Source organism: Dermacentor variabilis, chromosome 6 (genome assembly GCF_050947875.1).
Source record: "Dermacentor variabilis isolate Ectoservices chromosome 6, ASM5094787v1, whole genome shotgun sequence".
Taxonomy (NCBI): domain Eukaryota; kingdom Metazoa; phylum Arthropoda; class Arachnida; order Ixodida; family Ixodidae; genus Dermacentor; species Dermacentor variabilis.
Genome location: NC_134573.1, coordinates 197091059 through 197114952, shown reverse-complemented (window position 1 = coordinate 197114952; position 23894 = coordinate 197091059). Strand labels below are relative to the sequence as shown.

The 23894-nt window shown below is 46.5% G+C and overlaps 1 protein-coding gene across 3 annotated transcripts in view; it reads right to left on the bottom strand.

Moving 5' to 3' along the window:
• Positions 1-23894, bottom strand: part of LOC142586048 (intermembrane lipid transfer protein VPS13A-like) — a 935034-nt gene that overhangs the window by 898536 nt on the left and 12604 nt on the right. For all 3 annotated transcript variants that reach the window (XM_075697293.1, XM_075697294.1, XM_075697295.1), the window contains one exon: positions 980-1109. In XM_075697293.1, the coding sequence (XP_075553408.1) occupies positions 980-1076 (97 nt within the window). In that variant the 5' untranslated portion in view covers positions 1077-1109. Of the gene's footprint in view, positions 1-979; positions 1110-23894 lie in introns of those variants that run through there.

Sequence of the window (23894 nt, the reverse complement as noted above, 5' to 3'; positions counted from 1 at the left end):
GACCAGCCACACCATGCACTGCACCCGTTGGCGATCTTTCACGGAGGCTTGCCAGAGGCAAAGCTGCCAAAGCTGATCTGGCGCAGCGTGGAGAAATTTCAGCGATTTTTCTTCTTTTGGCACAATTTGGCAAAGCAATTTATGAGAGTATCAAATGGCACAATTGGCACAGGATTCCCACCCCTAAATTTTGCCACAATGTCAAAAAAAGTTTGTAGTTATTAGTGGATTAAATTTGAAAGGATCGATGTCTGCTGGTTGGAGGTAAGAAATTCGCAAGTGAACACCTGCGAACTTCCGGCGGCCTCTACAGTGGAGCTATAAATGAGAAATTAACTCATGTGCATGTACCAAGGTATCATAACATACATACAGCAAGTATCATATCAAATACAATTAATCCTCTTGTATCTCAAATACTTATCACCCTAGTATTTTATACCTGTAACATGATAAATTTGATAGTATCTTTGCCAAGCTCTGGACTGTATACCACACAAATGACACATTTATCAGCAGTGAGCATTCACGCACACTTGCATGATAGCATGTCAGCAATGAATATCACAGATCCCACATGGTAAGAGTTTGATAGATGCTGATATTCTATTTGATTGTCAGGTAGGCTGGAAACACTATCATCAAAGGACAAAGCCACGTTTTGGACATTCATACCAATGAAAGTGAATTTTTCAGTAAAGGAACTGCCTAAATACAGTAATCCCAGTAGAATATCTTATTGGCAAAAAAAAAAAAAAGAAGGAAAGGTATGAGAAGTTTCAGTCTTAAAAGCTTGTAGCGATTTTAAGCACTCCAAGTATACTTAGCTGAACCAGCTGCTTGTATTGTAACCTCTTACCCTGCAAAGTGAATGTGACATACACTCTCAAGCTGACCAGCATGGAACAGATTGCACACAGGTGAAGAATACAGGGGGGTGCACATCTCAACAGCAGTAAACTTTTGTGAGGCCACTCACCATTAAAAATCCCTACATTGAGGTTCTCACTGTCGAGATCTTTGATGTATTTCCCAAGATACTTGTTTAGAAGATGCGCAACAACACCTTCAAACATCTTGAATTGACTTTCCTCACAGGCTTGTCATATCTGGATAACAAAAAGAAAAAGGGGAGACAGGTTATTGTTACAGTGATCATTTATGAACCATCAAAGAAGTGCGTTTACTACAAGTTGTCTAGAAACTTCTACCTTTCTTATATAACATCGACAATATTGCATTTATTTTAGTGAAACTAGTTTTATCTTGAATAGAAGGAAGTATCCAGGATTTCGTTCTCTTGTGCACACAATAGCAAAAAGTCTACCAAGCTGCTAATTCATACAGATTCCTCGAATGTTCAACAACACATTCAGCTGACACACGAAATACAAAGTGTGGTAGTCTCTAATACGCATGCAATGGTAGTGGCAGGGCACCAGTCAACGCAATCAGAAATTCATAAAGGACCTGCCACAAGTAGTCGCTTCTTCGCCACCCATGCCTAAGGTGACAGTTAATTCTTTTCTCCCATTCTGGCCTTTAAAAGCGACATTATACTCTAAAGAACTGTCGGCAAAGGACTGCGATCACCACATAGTGCATGCAGAGAGCTTTCATGCTACAGGTCACAATTATTCGACCACATTCTCTGCATGTGGCAAAGCCATGTGGGACAAAACAAAGACCAAAGGCATAACATCAGCCAAAGTTATGAGCCAATTTGTTCTCCAGATTAAAATAAATGCTTCACCATGCTGCATAATGAGGATCTTCTCATTTTTATACAAGATGGTGCACATGCCCGTTTACGAGGCCTCGGTTTTATATTTCTGGCCCTGCCATATGACTGGCCACCACACAGTCCTACTGTGATAGCCCGCAATTTTCTCTTTGCATAATGTATCACATGAGACACCTACAAAAACACTGAAACATCCTTACAAATGTTTTGCCAGAGATATGCTCAAAGGGACATGAAAGAGAAAAATTATTTGAGCTGAGCTAGTAAATTACCTTTTTACAACATCAAAAACAAGCCACTTTTACCGCAAGAAAAGGCTAGCCAGAAAAGGTATGAAAAGCAAAAATCGTGTGACGCCACACTACCCTGAAGTTCTCACACCAGTTCACAGTGACGTCATGGATTTTGCTGCCGTCTGCTTGGGCTAGGTTAACTAGTTATCAGTAAAGACCAACTACTTTATTTTCTAAAAGACTGAGCTGGCAAGAACTTCTACTCGGCCCCAGCAGCCCAAATACGAAAATATACTTCGACACTCCCGACACCACACTGGAGTACCAGCGTTGGGGGCACAAAATTCAAAAAAAGAAACATTAACCTTCACTTAATTTCTTATAACCAACCTGTTAGGACAAGACTAACTAAAATAGAGCTTTGCAAGAACACCTTAACTGATTTACTTTCTCTTTACTGGTTGGGCTTTCAGCATAACTAGCGTAATTACATAACCCTGCGGACAATGTAGACAACAGTAGAAATTTGGAACAGCGTTAAATGTTTCTAATGATTGCTGCACAAAACAAAACTTGCTTCAATAAGATTGACTGACAGCTTTGTATGTTATAAAAAATTCGCTAGGCACCAAGTTTAAAGAGGCTTTCTGTATCTATCTATCTACACCAGGGGTCTAGAAACTATGAGCCGCGAGCTGGATCCAACACACCGAGGTCTCTCAAGTGACCCGTGGCTAGCAGCAGTTCATCCCATGACAGTCGGCCCCCAGACGGGCCTTATTTTTTTTTCAGCGGCTGTCGGGACTCACAAGCGTAATCCTATTGGCTGCACTATGCGGTGGCCCCTGTTACGTCTCAACCCACCAATGGCGTTAATTCGACATTCGCCACATGTCAAACCAATGCTCCTCCTAACCAGACATCAGTGCGGCATGGAAAACAACCGAAGGCGCTCACCCCCCCCACCCCACCCCCATTACCTGGAAACCAGAGAAAAAGATAAACGAGAGGGAACGCCATGAACGAATGGATAAGCGTAGTTAGTTAGACGAGTCAAATCACTACAGCATACAAACAGGCTGCTGCAGGATGCCACGAAAGGCCCTCGGCCTTTCAGCCCATCTTGCAGGCTCAGTGAAGAAAGACAGTGTGCAAACTGGCTGCTGCAGAATTCCACGAAAGACCATCAGCCCACGCTTCACCCACTAGACTGAGCGAAGAACGGGGTGGGAAACGACGAACCAACCATGTGTCACTAGATGATTTCTTTTTGCACAAATTTCAAACCAGTTTCTTCGAGGCGGAGTTACTACGGGTTATGGATAGCCTGGGCATGGTATCGCAACAGAGTTGACGATGGTGATTTGCTGCTGGACAGTCTTCAGATTACTTAGTCGACTCGCCTAGGGAAGACAACGGGATTAAAAGCAGAGACTTTTCGAGAGTGAGGACGGAGGGTCTTGATGTGAACTGAGACGTTAACTTGCTCCTGTATGGAGCGGGCTTCCGCACTGCAGCCATGTAACTAAGCTAAATAAACCCTTTTCCCTTCATTTTCTACATGCCTGACATAGTAGTTGATGGGCTTGGTGGATTCCATGCCCTGAATACCACCCTAGCCGCAACATCCCCCTCATGCGACAACACCGCCCCGATTCCCATTGACACGTCACACTCGAGGATTAATTGCTTGTCTGGGTAATAGTGTGCCAAAAAGATGGTTTCTTTCAGCAGACATTGTATACCACAGAATGCCTGTTGGTGTTTAGAGCCCTATTCCCATTGTGCCTTTGTGCAACAGTTCATACAATGGGACGGTGAATGTAGAAGCATTCGACAGAAACTTGTGATAATACTTAACCAGGCCTAGATATGTCCATTCCCAAGCCGTGTAGTGGGGTTGTTTGACCCACAAAATCGCCTCTAAATTTGCTGCTTTGTACTGAAGGCCTTTGTCACTCATTCGGTGCCCTAAGAAGCCAACCTCTGCTTGCTGGAATTTAGACTCCTCTAGATAAAGGTGTAACCCGAAATCCTGGAACCTTTGCAATACCTGGCAAAGTTTAGTGGTGTCATTCCACTTCTTGGCGATAATCATGTCGTCTAAATAGGCCTGAACCTCACGTAAACCACTCAGTGTTGACCCTATGCGAAGTTGGAACAGTATGCGTGCTAAGGCAACTTTGAAAGGTAGGCAGGTAAAGCGAAGCTGGTCCTTTGGTGTGTTAATGGTGATAAGTGGTTGCAATTCCTCGTCTAAGGGAAGCTGGTTGTACGCTTCCCATAGGTCGATGGCGGTGAACACTTCATCGCCATTTAGTGTTGTCAAAATGTCCTCTATGCAGGGCAAATGATACTGCACAGTGTGTCAAGCCGGGTTAACTGGAGTTTTGAAATCTTTGCATGGTTGAATGCTGCCGTTCAGCTTGACCGCAGCCACTACAGGCACAGCCCACTCAGGATGGGCAACAGAGATCAGAGTTCTGGCTTCTACTAGACAGTCGACTTCTGCCTCTACCTTGACCCACAATGCATATGGTACCATGCAATCTTTACAGAATCTCCGAACTGTACCTTCCCAAAGGGGCAAATAGGCAGGTGGCCCTTTACTGAGACCTATCTCCAGTTTATACACTTCTGCAACTCCGTCAGCACATTCTCAAGGTTAGCATTATCAGATACTTTGGTTGGTTGGCACTCAATTTCTCATTCTACATGGAGTACTGATGTTCAAGAAGTCCAAACGCCCCTATGAGGTCCCAACCGCACAGGTTCAGACCGGAGCATGCCAGAACAGTCAAGCTGCTTTCTGTGGTGCAGTTTCTTAGTGCATCTTCGAGCTGAAGTTGACCATGTACTAGTAGTCTCCAAAGAAAGCAGTGTAGCTTCAACAGCAAATCTCACAGCTTTGGCCACACTGTTTGATGCCGCTCAAAGGTAGGCCAAGTGATGAGCAATAGAGGCGGCCCCATATCTACCTGCATTTTCACAGGAATCCCTCCCCAGTCAAAAATTTGCACCTTTAGTCGCGACGTGTCTGTATTCCTAACGAATCCAGGTGGTGCTCTCATCAGAAACAAGCCATCTGCATCGTAGTCGTCTGTGTACAGAGAGGCTACTGATTTTGCTCATGGTCATGTTGAACTTCTGGTCGCTTTATTTGAAACAGTTCCACGGTGACAGCACGTTCTGGCAATGTAGCCCAACTGTTTGCATTTGTAGCAGTGTGCGGGCTGAAATTGGCATGCTCCCATGCTGTGGCCACTGACTCCACATCTGAAACATGGCACCTTGATGCCTCATTCTCTCAGACCTGCGCATGCCAGTTTTGCAACACCTGTATGCATTAGTCCTTTTCTGCACATTTTATCGCTTCCCCATTTTCTTCTGCCATTCTGGCAGTCAAAGCAATTTCCTCCGCCTCAACCTGTGTCAGAGATGACTTTGCGAGTAACTATCGACGCACTGCCGACTTCTGTAAGCTGCAGATGATTTTGGCTCAAAGCATTTGGTCCAACATAGAGCCAAAGTTGCAGGCGTCTGAAATTTGAGGGATGGCCACGAAATTCCCGACCAGCTCCCTGAGTAACTGGTTGCATGTAAAATACTTGTATGAGTGGGCAATCTCATTCAAGCTGAGCAAAAAAATACGGCTGCAGGCAGGCGACTACTTCGCTGTACAAAAGTTCATTGACCCTCTGCGGGCACACCAGCCACTGCTGACGCCGGTACCAGTGCTCAGCCCTGCTATTAGCAAGGCCCGCTTCTTTTTGTCGGATACCCCGTTGGCTTCGAAGAATGCCTCTAGACACACCTGGTAAGCAGGCCACTTGCCCACGGCTTTGTCAAACAGCGGAAGACTTGTGTATGCTGCCATGGTTCCAGAAAAGCCGGGGGAGGGAATGACTTCAACTCATCTCATGCTCGTCGCCATGGTATGAGTAGCAAAAAGAGCCTTTATTGTTTGGCCCAGGCACGTTTATATGCACTTGGCCTCAAGAGGGACAAAGAGGAATGAGGCAGGTCATAACAATAACAGCATAGTGATGCGTCAGAGAAGCGCGTCACAACACCTACTCTTATACTTTCTCGGTTAACGTCCCCAATAATTAGCTGCAGTTCATCCCCAATGTTTCTGAACAGAACAATGTTATCTGGTAACCAAAGGTTGATGAGATATTTGCCGCTGATCCTCACTCCTAAGCCTTCCCAGTCTAATATCTTGAATACTTCTACACATGCAGTGAATAGCATCGGAGAGATTCTGTCTCCTTGCATGACCCTTTCCTCGATAGGTAATTTTCTACTTTCAATGTGGAAAAACTAGGTAGCTGTGGAATTTTCGTGCATATTTCCCAGGATATTCCGTATGCCTCAGGTAGTCCTTGATTATGCAATGCCTCTATGACTGCAGGTATCTCTACTGAATCAAATGCCTTTTCATAATCTATGAAAGCAATATAGAGAGTTTAATTCTACTCTGCAGATTTCTCAATTACCTGATTGATGACAGAACATGCCTTCCTAAAGTCAGCCTGTTCTTTGGTTGACTGCAGTCAAGTGTTACTCTGATTCTATCGGAAATTATCTTGAATATTTTATACGATACTGAAAGCAAGCCAATGGGTTTACAATTCTTCCAACTCTCTCTTGTTTGGTTGTGGGTGCCTCCTACTTCGACACAAGGTGTCTCCTCCAAGTTTGTATCCCGATACCATGGACCTTACCGGGTTCCTTCCTTATGTATTAGTATAATGTGGCATTCTTACAGCTCTCTGGTACACTTGAAGACATGAGGCATTGTGTATTAAGGGTCGCAAGCTTTTCAAGCATATCTCCTCCATGTTTGATTAAATTGACTGCAATTCCATCCACTTTTTCTGGACCTGTTCCAGGGAAAAGCAGCAGGAGAAGATGTAACAGGCAGGCTTCATGTTGCTTCTGAGCCAATGAATTAAAGAATGTTCAAGGACTCTCAAGGCTAAGCCATTATATTTTCAAGGGCCATACCGTGAATAGTAATGCCACAAAACAAAACAAGGACGCAGCAGGCCCACACAAGATCTTGGAAAGTTCATGCTGCTTTTTTTTTTTTTTTTTCAAGTTCTTAGCTGATGCTCAGAATCTCTTGGACTTTGTCTCTGGCAGCCTTCCTTGCGCTCATTCATTTCAAAATGCAAGCCAAGTCACATTTAGCCTCTGCTGTCTAAGCATAGGTGTCTGCAGAAGCTGTTAACTCAGCCACCGCTGCTACCAAGTTGCTCTTCTTTTTTTTTTTTTTCAAACTTTCAATTTCCCCCTTGAGACAGCACTTGCTCAGAGCTACTTCAACCTGCTTCTTCTCGGCTTCTAAACCAGCACAATAATGTCTTGAGGAGGCCACTCACTTCCTCAGTTCTCTCGTGATCTTAACGTTCAGGATGCTGCCTGTTCTAGTCACGTCACAAACAATGCATTGGGAGATGTCTTCACGCGGTCACCGCAGCAATTAGCCAGTTATTTTATGAGCATGAACTGCATGCCTGCACTTACACACAGCCACACAATGCAAGATATATGTACTGAAATAATTGCTTCAACATTGCTAGACAATTCACAAAATCTACTAAATGTAGTCTATGCTTAAAATTCCAGCGTTTATAAGGACCCACAGAAATTCCAGGACTTTTAAGGACTGAAAAACATGATTTCGGAATTCAAGGTTTTTCAAGGACTGCATGGACTCTGACAGGAGAAGATGCAGCTTTTTCCCACTTCTATACCACTCTAAAAAGTTATATATATATATATATTTTTTTAACAGAGTTTTACATGCCAAAACCACTTTCTGATTATGAGGCACGCCGTAGTGGAGGACTCCGGAAATTTCGACCACCTGGGGATCTTTAACGTGCACCTAAATCTAAGTACACGGGTGTTTTCACATTTCGCTGCCATCGAAATGTGGCCGCCATGGCCGGGATTCGATCCCGCGACCTCGTGCTCAGCAGCCCAACACCACAGCCACTGAGCAACCACGGCGGGAGCAAAGTTATATTCTTGCAACCTTCAGGCCCAATGAGCAAGACGGCCCAATGGGTCACATAGTCCAGTGAGCCAACACAGTGAATAATGATCAGTGAGATTGAGAATCGATGGCTCTATATACATGGGCAAAACTTGTGGATGGCAAAGATGAGTGCGAGGCAATGTTTCTCTGCTACAGTGTAGTTGTGCTCTGGTTTACTCTGGTAATGGCTGGCATAGGCAACCACATGTTCTACGACGTCATGAAGTTGGACAAGCACTGTGCCGAGGCCAATTACACTGGCATTGGTATGTTCTTCAGTGGCAGCAGAAAGGTAAAAGTGGCGAAATACGGGCCCCAAAGCAAGCACAAACTAGAGCTTTGAGAACTATTGATCACACTAGGCTGTCCATTGAAAAGGTATGTCCTAGTTAAGTAGGCAAGTCAGGCGAACACCAGGTCAGTAAACTTGGGCATGGAACGGCAGAAGTAAGAGCACAAGCCTGAAATAATTTGGAGTACACGTGATAACTGCGGTTGCTTGAAGCTGCCAAATGCTGCGACCTTTTGCGAATTCGGTCAAAGGCTGTGCTTCTCAACAAAATGACGGAGAACTTGAGTTTCACAGTCACCAAAGTGACATTTGATAGAATTCAAGGCAAGCGCAGCTCTCTCAAGGCAAGTAAGGACAAGGCCAAGACGACAGTTGCACTCATCAAGTGTGCAGCCTGTTAGGATTGGCCTGCAGGGGTACTGCTCTGCAAAGCTATTTCAGCCCGCTGCACGTGCTTTGATCAACCCGCGGTGGTGGCGCACTTCAGAGAACTGCAGACTACAAGAGCGTCAATCCACCAGGCACCTCGTTTGGAGAATCGGTGACGGCAGCAGGGCGAGCCACGTTTGGCACCCAACGTATTGTTGGTTGATTTGCTGAGTCTTCATGGTCTCTCTCGGCAGCAAGAAGAGCTTCCCCCCAAAAGGGTGCGTTGCGGTGCATGGGCCCCAGGATTCATCACAGTCTGCTGACACTCGTGGCGACTACAGGAGAGAGGCAGCTCTGGAATTTAGAGGCGCAAGAAAGTGGGAAACCGGCGGCTGTGCTGGGGGGGTCAGCTCCCGAGTTCTGCGAAGGCTGTCTGACGTAGGTTGGGGACCGTGAACCTCACGCAAAAAGTGTGTGTGTGTAATCCCTCGTGCAGAGAGGCGACTCGTTTACGATGACTGGTCGAAAATTCTCTCACCTAGGGAACTAGGGACCAATGGAGTGTTTATAAGCGGCTGCTGTCGGCTGCTAGTGTGTGCTTGTCATCGTGCTCTGTGCTCGTTCGTGTTTGGAGCTTCGTGCTCGTATGTTGGATGCTTCGTCTTGCGTGCTCCATGTGCGAGTCACGCTAGACTGTCGAACGTCTCTTGTTTAAAATGTAAATACTGTAAATAAACCCTGTACGCCTAGTTCCTCCCAAGTTCCTCTCTACGACCTTCAACCCTTACAAATGGTGGCAGCGGCGAGATCATCCGACAACTCCTAGATCGGCCTACGGCTCGTAGATCGGCCTACGACTCGGAGACAGCAACGGATGCTGACGGACTTTGGCACATGGTGACCGACCAGTATCCTAATCAAGTTGGAGGCCACTTGGGATTGACCACCTCTTGCAACTGACTGGATACGGCGGAGAAGGACTGGTGATATGGTGCTGCTTCAGTGGGTAAGCGTTTTGTTTTGGCTGTAAGATTTACCAGGCTTTAATTTCTCTGTGTTTGTGGATTTGATTTGCTGGGGATCTTTTACTTGTATGTTGATTTGCGTGGGTATCGCAGCAAGTATTGTGTGACAGCAGAGCCAAAGCTTAAAGTAGCGACCATGGTCCTATTGTGTTTGACGAGAGCTGCCCTGTTGTGGTTGTGTCAGGGGATCAAGGTTGAAGTAGAGGAGGACTTGACGGAATCAAAGATTCGTAAGACCATTCTGCAATGTGAAAATGATTTGAAATTCATAGAACAAATGGGTAAACGAATTCTAAGCAAAAGACAGGAACGGGAATCAATTAGACAAGAACGCCAAGAGCGTGAGCAAAAACGGCAAGAGCTTGAAAAAGAAATGGCAGCAGTGAACAAACAGATACAGGATTTGCAGTAGTTAAACGCACGAAGTCAACAACGGCTTGAGAAATCTGTAGGCTAAACGCAGCAAAAGTGGGATGAAGTAGATTGCAGATTTTGTTCGAAAGCCGACAGAAGTAGTAGCACCTGCGAGATTAGCAGCACATTCATAAGTGAACTCGAAGTGCTAGCAGCTAACGATGCCTTAGTGGCAGCAGAGGCCGTTAAAGTCCGTAATGAGAGCGACGAGGTGCTGTGCCAACAGAGCACTGTAGAGACAGCTAGGCCAGCTGTGAATGAATTGGCACAATCACCGCGCGTATGCGTCGCTTGTAATGTTAGCGAGGTTGCTAAAGAAATAGAGAGTACTGTTGACCCGACAGACACGAGCACCCATGTCAAGTCAGATCTGCATGCCGAAGTGAAGTGCGAGCTGGACAATGCAGTTGAGGGTAGTTCGCAGGATTGCGGGCTCCGTAGCTCAAGGGAAGACCACTGCATTATTCAGGGATCGGTGCAGCTCTCCGCCAGTCTAGGTAGCCTAGAGGGGGATGATTTAGTAAGGAATCATTCGGACTGTGCGCGTGAGACAGCGATCAAGACCGACGGGCTGTGCGCCGAGGCACAGCGTGAGCTGGGCGATGCAGTAGAGGGCAATTCGCAAGAGTGCGAGTTGCATAGCTTGTGTAAAGACTGCTGCATTGTTCGAGAGTCGGTTGGGCTGTCTGCCAGTCGTGGCAAAGTGAGGGTTGATTTAAATGAAAATCACTCAGACTGTGCGGGTAGGAGACCGATCCGGGCCGGCGAGATGTGTACCGGCCAGCACGAGGCGCCAGAAGGCGGCATGAAAGAGAGTTCGAGGAAAAGGCGCAGCAGAAAGAAGCGCCATAAAGATCAGAATGCGGTGGCTAATGTAGCACAGCCAAAGACAGCGAAAGATGCAAAAAGCCAGGGCGTGAGGAAAAGAAAGGTGCGGTCGTCATTGACGATGTTGGCGCATCAAACACGTTCGAGCCACCGGTAAAAGAGAGACCGAGAAGCATGTTCTGCGCGAACGCGGACAAAGGCCACAGGGTTGTTATGTTCCTCATCGTTCCGTCGTTCTTTTAGGAATGCAGCATGTAGTGCGAAGGAGAGCAAGGTGGCAAGACGAGACGAGGTGGTAGGGAGTTGCGACGCGGTCAGTCGAGTTCGTGATCAAAGCGTGGCGCAGGACGCAAATTGGCAGGAGACTATAACGTCTTGAAGGAGCTGATAGTGTGTCAGCACTTTTGTTGTTCCTCAGTAGCCAGAGTAGCGTTCGAACCGCGACCACCTCGAGTGCGGCTCAAAAGTATGAGTCAGACGTAAACGTCTGGAACAGGAGGCCAGGGAGCCTCTGTAGAAGTGAAAGGTGTTGTTTTGTTTTATTTTTGAGCATTTTGAAAATTTTCGCGATTTGAGGCTAGTATTTCTTTCAATAAATAAGGTATGAGCTTTATGTTTTGTTCGAGAAGCTCCGAGATTTGAAAGATGCGTTTTAAGTAAAACTTTAGTTTCGCGAGGTGTTCATTAATGAGTAGATAGGCTTTCTTTCTTTTTGGTGTGTGTGTGAGTAACCTGAGTGTCAAGGTTATTGGTGAGAGGCCTATGGTAACGTGCGTGTGTATTATTTAACCTTCTTATTTTTATAAGTTTTCTTGAATTTTCTAAGTTAAGCACTGTTGTGCCATTACCACCAGCCCGGATTCCGAATCTACAAGATGCAGAATTTATCCTGCGAACGCCCTTTGGACAAACCCGGGGCTGCGCCGAAAGGCCCAGCGCCGTAATTCTCCCTTGACAAGTCAAGATGCTGAGCCGTCAGGCAGCGGCGTCCCCGGAGAAGCATCAGCAAGCGACATGTCCAAACGTGCAACAATGTGCCAGACAGCCCGGCACCGTATTTCCTTTTCCCTGGAGGTCACCGCGCACGGCAACTTGGAAGCGGGTGGCCAGCGCGGTCGCTGGTTTGACCTCTCGGATGACCGTCGAGTGCTGGCTTTGTATTGGGCCGTTTGAGTAACAATCGTTTCTCGGGGCTTTATAAGTCCCGACGCCGCCGCCTGGAAAACCGGATCCACCGACCCACCGGGAGCCCAGTGCCGCTCTCAAGTGGAGTGAGATGTGTCACGCGTTGGAGTCTCACCGGACGTCGCCGAGCGGGAACAGTCGCGTTTGCTGTGAGCTCTCGGCCCCCGTGCCGATCCGATCTTGTCCTGTATAATGACCTGTATATAGTGTATAAAGTCCCTTTCGTTATTCTCACCGACACCCGACTCGGAGTCTTCGCTACTAACACTTTGTCACGAAACGGGTGATGAGCGCTACGGGACCACCTCAAAGTCGTAATAGTGGTGGCAGCAGTGCAAAGTCGTAACAGCGCATAGATTTTCAGTTGTTGCATCATTTGCACTGAGAAGCGTTCGTAGTTCCCTTAGCGCGTGTCCTGTGCAGACCGAAGGAAGCAGAAGGCTTTTGACTGGGTTGCTCGTGTGTGTTGAGGGCCGCCGTACTTTCACTTCTCTAGTACGCGTGCGTGGAACGAGTTATTAGCAGACGAATATTTTTAAGGGTTCTGCGGTGTGCGTAAGTTACGCAAGTTTGGTTGTTTGTTTAGGGAACGTGTCCTGTATGGACTAGAGAAAGACACGTAAGTAAGCGTAATGGAACGTTTGCATGCGACACAAGCACGTGTTCAGAATAGGGACCACAAAGCTGGCACGATTCTGATTACGTACCTGTGGAGTTGACCAGACTGTTCAGTGGCACCAGTACGTGCGATAAGTACGCCACTGCGATAGGGTAAGAACAGGCTGTTCGTGAAGTTAGACTGCTTAAGTTATGTTTGGGTGTTGGTATTTGAGAGCCTTCGGTTTAGTTCTGTCATGATTCTGCGTAAACCTTTGCTCTTGTGAAGCACAGAAGTCAGATCTGGTTGAACTCAGGGGGAATGTGAACGCTCGCTTTGGCGGCACAAAATTTTGGTGCATAATTTGGGGTTCCCAGTTGAGTGGCTTGCACTGAAATTTTGATGGGAAGCCTGGTAGGTTAACAGCTGATTCCGGGCGTTTGAACGCCGAGCGGTATTTTGTTGCCGGGATCGAATCTTCTGTGCTTGTTGTGAGATGGTTGCAGGCATTACAAGTGTGCAAGGGTTGCAGAGAGCAAAGCCATCTTCTTGCTCGTGAGCCATTTTCTTCCTGCCCAGCAGTTGTCAGCACTGGCCAGGCAAGATTTTCCGGGCCATGGAGGAGCTGTTAGGATAGGCCTGCAGGGGTACTACTCTGCAAAGATATTTCAGCCCACTGCACGTGCTTCGATCGACCCGCAGTGGTGGCGCACTTCAGAGAACTGCGGACTATGGCAGCGTCAATCTACCGGGCGCCTCGTTCGGAGAATTGGTGACGGCAGCAGGGCAGGCCACGTTTGGCGCCCAACGTATTCTTGGTTGATTTGCCGGGTCTTCATGGTCTCTTTCGGCAGCAAGAAGAGCTTCCCCCAAAAGGGTATTTTGCGGTGCGTGGGCCCCAGGATTCATCACAGTCTGCTGACACTCGTGGCGACTACAGGAGAAAGGCAGCTCTGGAATTTAGAGGCGCAAGACAGTGGCAAACCAGCGGCCGTGCTGCAAGGGTCAGTTCCAAGTTCTGCGAAGGCTGTATGACATAGGTTGGGGACCGTGAACCTCACGCAAAAAGTGCGTGTGTAATCCCTCGTGCAGAGAGGCGACTCGGTGACTGGTCGAACGTTCTCTCACCTAGGGAACTAGGGACCAATGGAGTGTTTATAAGCGGCTGTTGTCAACTGCTAGTGTGTGCTCGTCCGTGCGTTTCGAGCTTCGTTCTCGTGTGTTGGGTGCTTCATCTTGCGTGCTCCATGTGGGAGTCACGCTAAACTGTCGAATGTCTCTTGTTTAAAATGTAAATACTGTAAATAAACCCTGTACGCCTAGTTCCTCCCAAGTTCCTCTCAACGACCTTCAACCCTTACAAATGGTGGCAGCGGCGAGATCGTCCGACAACTCCTACAACTGGTAACAGCGGTGGGATCGTCCTCAAATCTTACAAGCCAGAAGCCACAATATCATCAGAAAAACAGACAAATTTCCCACTTTGGACAATGGAGAATGGTGTACCTCATTCCATGTGAGTGAAGCAGCACGCTGACCAACTCGCGCAACTTTCCACATTACAGAATGATCTCCACATACTGCTCAAACATGGAAGGGGCATTACATAGGCCAAGTTCACAGAAACTGTCAGGTGTTATAAAGGCACTTTTCTCCTTATCTGAATGCCAAGGGAATTTGCCAATAGCCAAACCTTAGCTCTGCGGAGGAGAAAAAGCCGAATGCAAGAAATCAATGACATCATCAATACAGGGAAGCGAGTATAGAGCCTTCTCGGTGACATTGAGACATCTGCAAAGAACCTCCAAGAGTTGTCTTTCTGCCTTAGAGGATAACAGGTGGAGCCCAGAACTAGACGACTCTTCAATAACATTCTTCCTTAACATGTTGTTTACGTGTTGAGCAATAATTTCCGCTCTACCGATGAGACACTGTACGATTTTTGCCCAATAGGATGGGCAGACCCAGTGTGAATCATGTGGTTAGTGTGGGACGCTGGTACACGAGCTTGTTTGACGCTCCGAGCAAAATCAAATACTGTTGCATGCTTGGCGAGAACATAGTACGGAAATTGACGCCCTGCACCTCCACCAATACTGTTGTGGTGAGACGAGTTTTTTTATGGGAGACGGTGAATGACGATAGCAGGAGGCCTAGGTGTCGAGCAGGTCACAGTTAGGGCCAAAGTCATTCTCTTTTACAAAGTCTACCGTGGCATATCAATGTCAATATTGCAACTATGTGAATATGCTAATATATTTATATAGATATGTTTCCACTCCCAAATTTTTGGGGGAAGAATCATAGACCAAATTTATTGGTGTGATTATCACCTTTCATAGTTTTGTTATTCAGCTGCTTCTACTTTATTATATTGCATTTCGTGCCCGTTCAGACTAGTGTCATTCTGAAAGCGCATTGTTTTATATGTTGTACACTGTAGTCGCCAGCCACCGTTGCTCTTGGTCAAAAATTTAAAGCCTTCATAATTGTGTAAAATTTTCTTTATGACCTCATGCATATTATGCTTTTGCCTATTTCAGTTCTCATTGCTGTCAATGCTATTTCAATTCATCTCCTGTTCTCTGTACATACTGTGATGTTCCTATGTGCTCTAGAAGGCTTGCAAATTATGCTCGATGTGATCTGTCTCGCAACTATACAATGTTGGTACTAGGTAAATAGGAAGTTCCCACATAGATCTCTTGCAGCCACCCACCTCAGATTCTTTTTTTAACCCCTCTTGAAAACCTGCCATGAAAGACTTACTTGATAGGCTTGACGGTGTGGTCGATGAGCTATCAAGTGATTCATTAGTGGACCAGTTGCAGTTGATTTTTCAACCACATTAACCAGACTCAACAGCGCAAGAAAATTGGCTTAGCGTGCCATGCAAAAATGCCTATGCCCACCTGAAGATATTTCTTGAGCTTCTGAAGGAGTAAGGTATCCAATGCAGCAATGATTATTGCTCATAAGTAGCATGAAAACAGCAACTGAGGTCGCATGGCTGCGATCAGAGAGGAAAAAAATGGGCTGGCTTTTCAAATTACAGTCATGTAACATTCTTAGTCTCATTCTATTAAAATAAGTGTATAGCAGTTGTCTTTGGCGTAAACATTGTCAAGGATAAAATAGCACAATACACAGGACAGAGTAAGATGAAAGAATATGAGCACTCTCCTGCGTATTGCACTATTTTACACTTAGCAATGATATACAAACTGGCCTAGGCTTCTACACTGCTGAAACGTGAACACTATGCATGAAAGTCAACATGGAATCAAAGAAATACCAAATTTGCGGTAAAGATATCCCAGCCAAACAAAAAACCCATTGTAAATAATGGTGATGCTTCCCAGACCTCCTAAATTTCATGAAGATATCTACTGTTTGGTGCTGACAGAATGACTGGGAACAAAATAAAAAAACATTCATCAGCCCTTCCCTTCTGTGAAGAAAGACAAGCAGCGAAGCTGTGGTGTGTTTTATCTCAATCAACGCATCTATGTATATATAGGTATCATCATCATTATTATAATTATAATTATTATTACTGAAGGACACAGACAACAAATACATCTTTTGACTGTGGAGGGATTTCTTCTTTTATGAAGTAGTGACGTGTGGAAGTACCACCGAATCGCAGTTGGTAGTTCCACAATATAGCCAACTTCACTGTGAACTAACGAATTATGACAAGTAAATGAAACTCGGCATAATGATTGAGTCGTCTTAGTGGCGAACTTCAGTGCAATTTTTTTCCGAGATACCTACATTATATTGAGAGCTACAAAGCATTCGTAAGAAACTTGAGACGAAAATTTTTGTGTGTCAACGCGACGCGCACACAGGCGAACATTGACCACCACCTATATATATATATATATATATGTATATATATATGCAGCTATATACAGCCTGGCTGTAAAAAAGAACTGCGTGCTGCCGGGTAATGTGAACAAACCTGTTTGTAACCAATGAATGTTAAATATTTCATATTGATATACTCACGATGACTTGGCGGTAAAAGCTAACTATAAGAACATGAAATAGTTATTTTGCTCCTTTTTGGGATGTTATGCCAAGATGTCAACACAACTAATTAAAATTTTACAAAATATTAAAGCAAACAAGGAATAATTGGAAGAATTTTTTTGGGCCACACCCTGTATGGTTACTAATGCTTGCAAATATACATCAAACCGGCTATCCAGTTTAACCGGAGGAAAGTGAATCCGGTCTCAAAAATCGGTTATCTGGATATTAAGAAACGGATATTCAGGATATCTGGTTTATATAACTGGTTAGCCAGATATGCAAATATTTGAATCTACTATACTTTCGTGCTTAAAATAACCCAAGTGCCAGCTGTGTCAGTCCAAGCGCCAGCAAATTTAATTCAGCTGCCACCCATTTAATCTCAGCGCCAAATAATTTAATCTAAAGATACATTTGCAGAGGTGTTCTAGGATATTCAAGATAATGACGAAATTTATAATTTTGCACTGACAAAACATAACTGAAGAGCTTTCTTGATGAGCGTTGTCATGCGACAACAAAAATGGTTTTCCCGCACAATACATGATCTAAATATTGCACTGTTATGGACATTACTGCCATAAAGGGGTCATGTAGAACGCAGCTATTTGATGGTTTTGCTAACATGCATTGAAACAAAGGGGCATCCAGCAACAAACCGTTACATTTTTAAAGCTAATAAAAAACAGGCTGAAAAGAGCGTCAGGTGACCTCTCATCATTTTGTTTTCTACAAGGACCGTTCACATGGATATCAAATTGCGGTAACCCATGAACATGACAAGCAAGCTATTTCCTTCAGTGCGCATGTGCGCACTCTTTCTGACACACCTTCTCTCTCCCCTTATCTTTTCTTTATATTTCCGAGCGTGAACAAACCCGGTGTTCTTTGGCTGGAACGACTGTCTCGTTCACTATGGGAGGGGCGTTGCCTCCGCCCGTCAACTATCGTAACAGTGGTGACGAGTACCCCCACGGATACGCAACAGCGACCAGGCACCAGCCACGACACGAAGACGCCCATCAGCCCAGCCGCGGCCATGGCCCTCAAGCTTCCGGATTTTATAGAGGACACAGATAAGTGGCAGGCATATCTCGTAAAAGTCGACGCTTACTTTGAAGCAAACGAGGTTACAGACGACGCCAAGAAGAGAGCCTTGTTGGTTGCGGCATTAGGATCTAGGACCGTGGAGATTCTTTGCGGTAGAGTTGCACCTAGAAAACCGAGCTCGCTAAGCTATGAAGAAGTCGTTTCAACCTTGAATGAGCACTACGATTCATCTCCTAACGAGATATCGGAAAGTTTCAAGTTCTTTCATCGAAGCCAACAAGAAGGAGAGTCTATGCAGGCGTTTATCGTAGAGATTCGTAGAAATAGCCCATAACTGCAATTTCTCTTCGATGTCGCAGCGAATGCTGAGGGATCGCATCGTTTGCAGAGTGCGGTCGAAAAACTTGCAGAAACAGCTACTAGCGAAGAAGGATTTGACTCTTGCGGAAGCCGAAGCACTTGCTCTAGCAGCAGAAAGCGCAGAGCTAGTTTCGCAACAGTCAAGGTGACGCCATCGATGGGCTCAACTTTCAGCGGAAAGGGGAACCCGCAATATCAAGAAATGAACCGAGTATGTCAGTGCAACAATGCAGCTGCTGTGGCAGACAAGGGCATCAAGCCATTGCGTGCTCGCTGCGAAGGCGCCGGTGTTAGAAATGTGGGCGACAAGGACACTTGGCGCGAGTATGCTCGCGAACAGTTCCCGCCCATCGAACCTTGGCGATAACCGAATGTTCAGCTGAAATTGAAGACAGCAGCAGCAATGCATTGCAAATATGGTCAGTAAAAAGTAATGAATGTCTGGTTCCGCCCACACAGAAACTTGTCACGTGGAATGGAATTCCGCTGAAGATGATAATCGACACCGGTTCGCCTGTCTGCGTGGTGCCTAAAGCAATATACGAAGCTCATCGTCATAACTGGCCACCGTTCCGTGAGGCTGCGCTAACCCTTTCATGTTACCTTGGAAAGCTACCAGTGCTGGGCGTTCTGCAAATGCAAGCTTCCTATAAGTCTGCGACAGTTGACTACAATCTCTTAGTGTTGAACTGCGAAGGCCCTAGCCTTTGTGGCCGTGACTTACTGCAGAAACTCGAAATAAAAGGGGCGCCGCTTATTCAGATCACGTCGCTGTCAACCGAAGTGAAGCTGGAGAGCCAAGGAGCAGTACCCGTGATGGAGCAGTACGCTGACCTTTTCACGGAGGGGCTGGGACTCATCAAGGGGCCACCGGCACGGCTGCATATAAAGGACAGAGCACCACCAAGGTTCTGCAAGGCAAGAAACATTCCGTTCGCTCTGTTAGACAAGGTCTCCGCCGAGTTAGACCGACTCGTGGCCGTAGGCATTATCTCGCCTGTTTCCTATGCAGAATGGGCCACCCCAGTGGTTCCCGTATTGATAAGCGATGGGACAGTTCTCATCTGTGGAGATGTTAAAGTAACACTGAACCTAGTTTGTGAAATGGAAAGGTATCCTCTACCCGTAGTAGACATTTTCACTACGCTTCGCGGGGGACAGCAGTTCAGCATCTTGGATTTACGCGATGCCTACAACCAAATTCTTCTAGACGAAGATTCGCGTAAATTTGCTGTTATAAACACACACAAGGGCCTCTTCTGCTATAATCGACTGCCATTTGGAATCGAGCCTGCACCTCCGATTTTTCAAAGAACGATTGAGTATGTTCTGCAAGGTCTTCCAAAGGTTCAAGCGTACTTAGATGATGTCTTAATAGCAGATGCGAAGGATCAGCCAAATATGAATCTGCAAGCAGTTCTGCAGTGTTTCAGGGAATACGGCATAAAGCTCCGGGCGGACAAGTACCGAATAGGCGTACCGCCCGTTACGTATCTAGGACACAGAATTGATGCCACAGGGCTGCACCCGTCAGAGAAGAACATCGAGGCAATTAAGCTGGCTCCGACTCCTCGAAACGTTGCGGAGCTTCGGTCCTTTTTGGGCATGCTCACTTTTTATAACAAATTCTTGCCTAATCTGTCCACACTCCTCAGCCCCTTATACCGACTTCTGGAAAAGAAATCGAAATGGTCTTGGGAAGGGCCTGAGGATGAGGCATTCCGGAAGGCTAAAGCCGTTTTGTGTTCCGCTCCGGTGCTGACTCACTTAGACTCTGCAAAAGAGCTATTTTTGGAGGCTGATGCGTCACCCTACGGCGTGGGAGCGGCCTTATTCCATCGCATTGTAGGACAGTATCAGCCCCTAGGAATCCGGTCTCGTACGCTCACTGCCGCAGAAAAGAACTATTCGCAGATCGAGCGTGAGGCATTAGCTCTCGTCTACGATGTCATGAGGTTTCGAGATTATTTGCTGGGCAGGCAATTCACACTAATAACTAACCACCAGCCATTGTTGGGTCTCCTAAGAGCGGACAGGCAAACGCCGGTTATGGCCGCTGCCCGCATTCAGCGATGGGCAATCATACTCAGGGCCTACCAATATCGATTGCAACATAAGACTGGAAAATTCATGTGCAATGCCGATGCTCTGAGCCGCCTACCTCAACCGTTACAGGACGAAGTGGACCAGGAGGATGAGGCCCTAATTGTACTGACCCTGGACCAGTTGGATCAGCCTGCCGTGCCGTTAAAGGAACTCAAAGCACTCGCTGTCGCTGATGAGGTACTCTCACAGGTACGCAAGTACACATGGAAAGGTTGGCCGCGCAGTTTTGACATAGAAACGAAAGAGGGCAGAGTTCTACAAAAAGCGGCATGAGCTGTCTGTTACTGAAAAAGTGCTCTACTGGGGTCATCGCCTTGTAATGCCGACAAATGCGCAACGGAAGCTGCTAAAGCTACTACATGCAGCCCACCACGGCATGTCCGCTATGAAGGCAAAAGCCAGGTCTTTATTTTGGGGGCCCGGGTTAGACCACGACATCGAGCACATTGCAGTGACCTGCCACAACTGCGCGCAAACGTTACCGATGCCTCAGGCGAAAGAACCATTAAGTGGGCCCGATACACGTGAAAGGTGGTCGCGCTTGCATAATTGACTATGTGGGACCAATCATAGGGAAAATGATTCTGGTAGTCGTCCATTGACACACAAAGTGGATTGAGGCGGTACCCATGTCGCAGGCTAACGCTCACAGCACCATTAATGCCCTCAGGACAATATTTAGCCGTTTCAGTATACCGCGCACGGTCGTGTCCGACAACGGGACGCCATTCACAGCATGGGAGTTCGAGCAGTTTATGAAGCGAAATGGAATGGTGCATATTCAGGCACCTCCCTATCACCCCCAGAGTAACAGCCTAGCCGAGTGGGCTGTGCGCACCGTCAAAGAAGGCTTGAAGAAGATAGGAGGCGGTTGCATCATAACGTCGTTGACCTGGCTGTTGTGCAATTATCGAAACGCACCACACCAAGGAGGCCCTTCTCCTTCAGAGATGCTATTAGGTTACCGGTTGCGCACAAGACTGAACATGTCTTTTCCTTCCAGAGCCTGCCCTGCCAAATATGTGAATGACTCAAGCTGGAACTTTGCACCGGGAGAGTATGTGTACGTGCAAAATTACGGCGTCGGCGATAAGTGGGCCCCAGGCACTGTGGAAGCTACTTCCGGCGCTCGCCTCCTGGATGTTAAGACTGCGGACGGCTTTGTCAGCCGCCACTTGGATCAAGTTTGTAAGTGGAGCACAGATGAGACCCCAGCAGCTGTCGACCTGTCGAGGCTTCCTACAACGGGTTCCCTGGTATTAAAGGAACCAAGGACCTCTGAAACATCTGAGAGAATACCAGAAGCGCACCCTCAGGAGCTGCATCACTCCACACGATCAAAGACACCGTTGTGCGTTTTGGTTACTAAGGGTGAAGAAATGTGGTAACCCATGAACATGACAAGCAAGCTATTTCCTGCAGTGCGCATGTGTGCACTCTTTCTGTCACACCTTCCCTCTCCCCTTATCTTTTCTTTATATTTCCTAGCGTGAATAAACCCGGTGTCTTTCAGCTGGAACGACTGTCTCGCTCTCTATGGGAGGGGCGTTGCCTCCGCCTGTCAACCATCGTAACACAAATGAACGAGCTTCGAACAATCTCTGCGATTATAAGCACATAACGCATCTGAGATCTTGTGGAACAGGGTGCTCGGGATCTCACGTAACATTCACCAGCGTAGTTCTGATTCTCAACCATATTGACATGGATATCAAGCGATCTGGCTTCAAAGGAGCTCTGTGATAGTACCCACGAAGGGTACGCTAGACCACCAGGTGAAGGATGTCACGTGACCTTGCGTAATGTTCGGAAGCCCACATCTGATTCACAAACACAGTGAGATGGGTGTCAAACGAACGGGAATCACAAGAGCTTTGCGATGGTACACATGTAGCGAACGTCAAATCACATGGGAGACGCTGTCCTGTGACCTCACGTATATTTCACTTGAAGATGCTCGATTCCCAATCATACTGATATAAAACGATCGGGTTTCGAACAAGGTCTGCGATGGCACGCACTTCGCATACGTAATACCATGTGAAAAAGAGTCACGTGACATCACGTAACTTTAGCCAGACCATGGGTAATTACCAACCATGTGGACATGGATATCAAACAAATGGGAATAGCAAAAGCTAAGCGATGGTCCCACATAGAGAAAGTCAAATCACATGGGAAACGGTGTCATGTGATCTCGCATATCTTTTGCTAGCTCACGCATGATTCCCAACCATACTGATATGGATATCAAATGATCGGGCTTCGAACAAGGTCTGCGATGGTGGGCACTTTGCGCACTTCAGACCACGTGGCAAAGAGTCACGTGACATCACGTAACTTTAGCCAGACCATGGGTAATTACCAACCATGCCAACATGGATATCAAGCGAATAGGGAAATCAAAATCGCGTGGGAAAGGGTGTCACATGACCGCATGTACCTTTTGCTAGCCCATGCGCGATTCCCAGCCATACTGACATGGATATCAAACGATTGGGCTTCGAGCTAGGTCTGCGACGGTACGCACGTCGCGTACTTCAGACCACATGGAAAAGAGTCGCATAACATTACATAATTTTAGCCAGACCATGGGTAATTTCCAACCACCCCGACATGGATATCAAACTAACTGGAATCGAGAAAGCTATGTGATGGTCCCATGTAGCGAAAGTCAAATCACATGGGAAACGGTGTCACGTGATCTCAAGTATCTTTTGCTAGCCCATGCATGATTCCCAACTATACTGACATGGATATCAACCGATCGGGCTTCGAACAAGGTCTGCGATGGTACGCACTTCACATACTTCAGACCATTTGGAAAGAGTCGCGTGACATCACGTAACTTTAGCCAGACCATGGGTAATTACCAACCATGCAGACATGGATATCAAACGAATGGGAAAATCAAAAGCTATGCAATGGTACACACGTAGTGAACGTCAAACCACCTGAGAAAGGGTGTCACGTGACCTCACATATCTTTCACTAGCCCATGTGTGACTCCCAGCCATACTGGAATGGATATCAGACGATCGGGCTTTGAAGAACGTCTGTGATGGTACGGACGTCACATACTTCAGACCACATGGAAAAGAGTCATGTAACATCACGCAACTTTAGCCAGATCATGGGTAATTAAAAATAACCATGCTAACATAGATATCGAACGAATGGGGAAATCAAAAGCTATGCGATGGTGTATACATAGTTAACGTCAAATCACATAAAAAGGGTGTCACATGACCGCATGCACCTTTCGCTAGCCCATGCATGATTCCCAACCATACTGATATGGATATCAAACGATCGGGCTTCGAAGGCCTGCAATGGTGTGATGTGTGTAGTGCGCAACACGGTGTGGTGGTTGGAGAGGACAAGAAGCAGATGACAAGTAGTGCGCACGCCGAGGCGAATTCCGTGCTGGATGGAAAACTACAACGCCGAAGAGTGTCCCGCATGTGAACGGGCAGTGCAAGAAAAGAAACAAAAAGAGAAAAAGCCAATCCAATCACAAGAGACCACAGAGCTTCAAGCAGCCAATGAGCAAACGACGAATCGGCTAGAGCGGGAGAAAAAGCGAGGCACGCTGGCAGA